This window comes from Octopus bimaculoides, chromosome 20 (genome assembly GCF_001194135.2).
Source record: "Octopus bimaculoides isolate UCB-OBI-ISO-001 chromosome 20, ASM119413v2, whole genome shotgun sequence".
Taxonomy (NCBI): domain Eukaryota; kingdom Metazoa; phylum Mollusca; class Cephalopoda; order Octopoda; family Octopodidae; genus Octopus; species Octopus bimaculoides.
The window spans coordinates 15,973,931-15,980,329 of record NC_069000.1 but is presented as its reverse complement, the minus strand read 5'-3'; the positions used below and the strand labels follow the sequence as shown (position 1 = coordinate 15,980,329).

Sequence of the window (6,399 nt, the reverse complement as noted above, 5' to 3'; positions counted from 1 at the left end):
TTCCTGTTTGTTTGCAGTCTTTATTGCACCTGAACATCTGCCACAAACAAAAACTAACTTGCTAGTTAACCTGCCTTTGATGTTGCTGCACCTCTTATGTGTCCATAGCTTGCACCGGGTACATCTTATAGAGTTACTACCTACTCCTTTTCTACATACTGAGCAGGGCCATCTACCTGAAGGGGTTTGTGTTTTATCTACCTTCCTACTTATTAGGATTTTGGTTTTAGCTAGGTTGACTCTAAGGCCCTTCAATTCTAGACCTTGCTTCCACACCTGAAACTTCTCCTCTAGTTCTGATAGTGACTCCGCAATTAGGGCAAGGTCATCATATATATATTTATATACATCATCATCATCATCATTTAACATCCGCTTTCCATGCTAGCATGGGTTTATGATGATGATGATATATATATATATATATATATATATATATACTGTAATCTCTGAGTGGTTGGTGTTAGGAAGGGCATCCAGCTGTAGAAACTCTGCCAAATTTAGATTGGAGCCTGGTGTTGCCATCCGGTTTCACCAGTCCTCAGTCAAATCGTCCAACCCATGCTAGCATGGAAAGCGGACGTTAAACGATGATGATGATGATGAAGTCTCTTCCCCTCTCACCCAACCAAAAATAAAATCTAAATAGTTTTAGAATGCCATTGGTTTAGATTAGGGCTAAGCTGGTACTAAACAGCAACCACCTCGTCCCCATGTTCCTGTATCTTTCTGCCTTTTCACAGTATCCAGGACTTTTTTCACTGGGCACGTATCCATATGCATCATGTATTCATACAGCTGAAAATCTTCACTCTTGTGTTATGTTGCATGAGCATATAAAGCATAGCTCTCACTTATTTCCATGTACCAACATTCAAGTAAGAAATGCACAGCTGACATTTTCATCATGACCCATAATAGAATGAAGGAGGAAGTTTAACCTTTACACTATTTTCCTGAATTTTTATTTCTAAATTAATGCAATGTATTTATACTCCAGTGAAGAACAAAGCAAGTCTTTTTCAGTTTGTTAGTCAATGGCATTTTAGAATAAATTTATAAAATATTGAAACTGCACTTAGTTACTAAACCAGGGAATGGAAGTTTGGCTGCAATGGAAAACTTTTATGCATTAGGCACGGGAGTGGCTATGTGGTAAGTAGCTTGCTTACCAACCACATGGTTCTGGGTTCAGTCCCACTGCGTGGCACCTTGGGCAAGTGTCTTCTGCTATAGCCTCAGGCCGACCAAAGCCTTGTGAGTGGATTTGGTAGACAGAAACTGAAAGAAGCCCGTCGTATATATGTATATATATATATATATATATATATATGTATGTGTGTGTATATGTTTGTGTGTCTGTGTTTGTGCCCCCAACATCGCTTGACAACCAATGCTGGTGTGTTTAGGTCCCCGTAACTTAGTGGTTCGGCAAAAGAAACCGACAGAATAAGTACTAGGCTTCCAAAGAATAAGTCCTGGGGTCGATTTGCTTGACTAAAGGCGGTGCTCCAGCATGGCCGCAATCAAATGACTGAAACAAGTAAAAGAGAGTAAAGAGATTAGTTAATAGTAATAACAACATTCAAATATTAACCATATTTTTACAGGAGAATTTTCAACAGAATTCTAGCTTAAGCGCCCTATTCAACCCCTCGTGACTTTTTTGTTAGTTGGAATTTTCAGAAAACTTTTGCTAATTTGTGTTCTACAGACAGGAATTCATACAATTACAGGAAAAAAAACTTCTTTTAATCTTTTTAACCTCAACTCCACATCCCAATTAAATCTTAAAAGTTCCACTCACATACACGCACATCCAATATTTTTATTGATATTCTTCATTGAATCAGTTGTCATGAATTTTAATTTTTTCCCATTATTTTTCTTTTTGTTTGGTTGGCTGATTGTTATTTTATGAATTATTGATTTGAAACTGTAGGTGTTCTTCAATGTCCCACTTTAATAATACTTACAATAATTTAATGAAGTAATCCCTCACCATATTGCAGTCCACCTACCGCGGTTTATTATTTAAGCTTACGTCAATTCCTCCATGATGTTGTTTTGCATCTATAATTAAATTAATATATACAAATTATAAAAATAAAAAAACATATACAGTACAGTACTGTTTGTGCTTTGCAAATTTTCACCTATCGCGGGGGTTTTGAAACATAACACCTGCAATAGTCAAGGGATTACTGTGTGTGATGTGCTTTGAGGGAAATCTGGCTATTTCTAGCAAGTCAGACAACTATTCTTTTATTCCTTTATTTGACTGCAGCCATGCTGGAGCACTGTCTTTGGTCGAACAAATCAACCCCAGGGCTTATTCTTTGTAAGCCTAGTACTTATTCTATCAGTGCCGAACCACTAAGTTGTGGGGACTAAAATTCTCGCCTCCTAAAATTGCTGACCTTGTGCCTAAATTTGAAAGCATTTTAAACAAGTGTTTGGTATTAATATAACCATTTACCATTTAAATCAGCTATATCCATCCCAAATATTCTACCTTTTATATGTTCAAACCAGCCAGATCCAGCCTCTCACATCAACCCTACAATGTTGTTCTAAAAATAAACAATCAGATCGTTATGAAGTTGCGAGACAGTGCATGATTAAGGCAAAACAATGTGAATAAATAAGCATTACATTTGACAGTAATCTTAATGCTAAAGTGGTTTAATTATGGAGCCAAAAGAGAAGAAACAGGTTTAATGATTAAGGAGTTCTGTATTGTGGAGGGAACCTGTGGAAGGGGTAGACCCAAGAAAACATGGGACGAGGTGATCTTTGGATGTTGGGTCTCACAGAAACGACGACGAGTGACAGACCTTTGGTGATATAACATGCTTGAGAAAGCCTGTCAAGTCAAGCGAAACCATAGTCCTGGCTGATGCCAGTATCACGTAACTGGCACCCATGCCAGTGGCATGTAAAAGGTACCCCTCAAATGTTGAGCCTCATAGGGGTAATGACGAATGACCAAGACTTTTGGCGATATACCATGCTTAAGACCTGTCAAGCCAAGTGAAGCCGTAGTCATAGCCAGTGCTGGTGTTACATAACTGGCACATAAAAAGCATTCTTCAAATGTCGAGCCTTATAGAGCCAATGATGAATGACCAAGATCTTTGGCAATATGCCATGCTTGAGAAGACCTGTCAAGTGAAATCGTAGTCATGGCCAATACCAGTGTCGCGTAACTGGCACCCATTACACTTGAAGTGGTTGGCATTAGGAAGGGCATCCAACCACAGAAACATGCCAAATCAGATTGGAACCTGGTGCAGCCCTCTAGCTTACCAGTTTCAGTCAAACCATCTAACCCATGCCAGCATGGAAAGCAGATGCTAAATGATGATGATGATGATATGAAATGTAGGTATTCGTCAGTACTACAACTGTCTTGGCTCTTCTAGCTTTTGTTTGGCAGCCATATATTTCTATGTTAGCTCAGCTGTAGGTCACAAGCTGATCTAATCAATGAGCTAGACTTGTGTCTTTAGTGGTATTCACCCTTTCCCTCCCTGATCCTTTTAAGATGAAATTTCTTTTCATTAATATGGAACAGTTATTAACTAAGTCTTATCTTTGAAACTTATTGCATATATATACATATAATATGTGTATTTGTGCACATGTCAGTTGATAAATGTATTCTTTATTGTTTAACTGTCTGCTGCTGTTAGTCTCTATAGCTGAAGTTTATTGTTTCAGCTTTTGTTTTACAGCCTATTGTCTTTCAAGCACTCGATTAAAATCAAGTTCAGTCAGTGCATATATTGAAGTTTTTTTTATGATATGTGTGTATATATATATATTTTTGTCTTGCATTTTTAGGGATTCCATTTCGGAGAATGTCATATCAGAAAAGAGATGTTGACTTGTCCGTAATACGCAAAACATTGCATTGTGATACACATGCTCTTGTTCAGCAACTTCAGCTACGAGGTACCTATCTTTTTTTTTATATATCTTTTTTTTTTTAAATCAACCTTTCACTGCTCGTATAGGTTAGACAGAATTTGTTTAGACAGATTTTCTATGGTTGGATGTTTTTTCCATTTCAGGAAGATCGGAAATGAAGGATACTGCATGTATGATGGTGATGCGTGTGGAGGCGCAATGGCCCAGTGGTTAGGGCAGCGGACTCGCGGCCATAGGATCGCGGTTTCGATTCCCAGACCGAGCGTTGTGAGTGTTTATTGAGCGAAAACACCTAAAAGCTCCACGAGGCTCCGGCAGGAGATGGTGGCGAACCCTGCTGTACTCTTTCACCACAACTTTCTCTCACTCTTACTTCCTGTTTCTATTGTGCCTGTAATTCAAAGGGTCAGCCTTGTCACACTGAATATCCCCCGAGAACTACGTTAAGGGTACACGTGTCTGTGGAGTGCTCAGCTACTTGCACGTTAATTTCACGAGCAGGCTGTTCTGTTGATCAGATCAACTGGAACCCTCGACGGAGTGCCAACAACAACAACGATTGTGATGCATGTTTGAAATTGTCATATTCATATTATAAGTCATCAAATACAGTAACTTTCGACAAAGCCAAATTATTTTCTTGATAGAGACAAAATCATATTATAGATAAGATATTAAAGGTATTATGTCCCTAAGTAAAAACAGTTATCTTATCTAAAGCTTTTCACCTAATTAAAAAGGAAAGTTATAACATTTTCTATTCCGACCTATAATGGATATGAGATAAGAAGCATTTTTGGGGGCTTAGCTGTAGCAAGTATATCCACCTTTAAAATCAGTTGTTCACACAGTTGGTCCTTGATGCTTTATTTTATCAATCCTAGAATAGCAAAATATGAAGTCGACCTGCTTGGACTTGAACTAAGACCACAGAGAGCATTTTGGTTTCTGCTCTACAGTTTTCTACCAAAAACAAAAATATTTAATGAAATATATTGTATGATATATTGGTTTCAAATTTTGGCACAAGGCAAGCAGTTGTGAAGGAGACGGTAAGTCGATTACATCAACCCCAGTGTTCAGCTTGTACTGTGCTCGAGAAAACCTGTTGAGTCAAGTGAAATTGTAGTCATGGCTGATGCTGGTGTCATGTAACTGGCACCCATGCTGATGGCACATATAAAAGCACCTTTCAAGCGTTGGGCCTCACAGGGGCAAGGACCGAGACCTTTGGCTTTGTTATGCTTGAGAAGATCCCTCAAACCAAGTAAAATCAGTCGTGGGGGTGACACATAAAAGCACCCATTAGACTCCTGAAGTGGTTGGCATTAGGAAGTGCATCCAGCTATAGAAACCTTGCCAAATCAGGTTGGAGTCTGGTGCGGCCTTCCAGCTTGCCAGCCCTGGTCAAACCATCCAACCCATACCAGCATGGACAACGGACGTTAAATGATGATGATGTTTCTTTACAATTAGTGCATGATGACAAGATACACAAGCATACACGTGTATAGGCATAGCTGTGTGGTTAAGAATTTTGCTTGCCAACCACATGGTTCCAAGTTTAATTTCAATGTGTGGTACATTGGGCAAGTGTCTTCTAATATATATAGGACACAGTCGTGTGTCGATAAGCCAGCTGGAGGAGATGTCCTCCTGGGGCTAAAAGCAACAGTAACATCCACCCCTAGGGGTCAGCCACACTTAAGTGGCAATATACTACACTTTATCGTGCAGTTACTGTTAATACTTCATTTAGAGAATTAACATTGCTTATATATATATATATATATATATACACACACACGAGACTGTTGAAAAGTGTATCACAAAAAGCCTGGTTGGAGGCCTAACATTCCAAGTTCTTTTGCAGGGCTTAGAAAAACTGAAGGACTGCTGCAATAAGTGTGGGATTCTGAGAGAGGAATATACTAAATAAAATCATAATTAATTGATCTTGTATTTTACCCAAAGCCAGGAACTTTTCAGTACCCCTTCACATATACATGCATACACATACAGGCACACATCTGTGCATGTCTCCTTACCTTGATATACTGTAGTTGTACTTATGTGTCACTGTCCCACAAGCACTTGGCTTGTTTTCAACCTTCCACATGAACATGTCCAGCTTTGGTGAAATATTTTTATTTCTTTATTGCCCACAGGGGGCTAAACATAGAGGGGACAAACAAAGGGATAAAGTTGATTATATTGACCCCAGTGCGTAACTGGTACTTATTTAATCAACCCCGAAAGGAGGAAAGGCAAAGTCGACCTCGGCAGAATTTGAACTCGGAACATAACGGCTGATGAAATACCACTAAGCATCTCATCAAGGACTTCTGCCCATAGAAAATCTGTCTCAAGGAACTCTGTCTGGCCCATGCAAGCATGGAAAAATGGACATTAAGTTAATGGTGATGATATATATATCGTTTATCTTTCACTTGTTTCAGATATTAG

At 38.9% G+C, this 6,399-nt stretch overlaps 1 protein-coding gene across 1 annotated transcript in view; it reads left to right on the top strand.

Moving 5' to 3' along the window:
• Positions 1–6,399, top strand: part of LOC106879101 (coiled-coil domain-containing protein 90B, mitochondrial) — a 21,228-nt gene that overhangs the window by 6,912 nt on the left and 7,917 nt on the right. Inside the window, exon 2 of the mRNA XM_014928537.2 lies at positions 3,847–3,957. Coding sequence (XP_014784023.1) covers positions 3,847–3,957 — 111 coding nt within the window. The remainder of the gene's footprint in view (positions 1–3,846; positions 3,958–6,399) is intronic.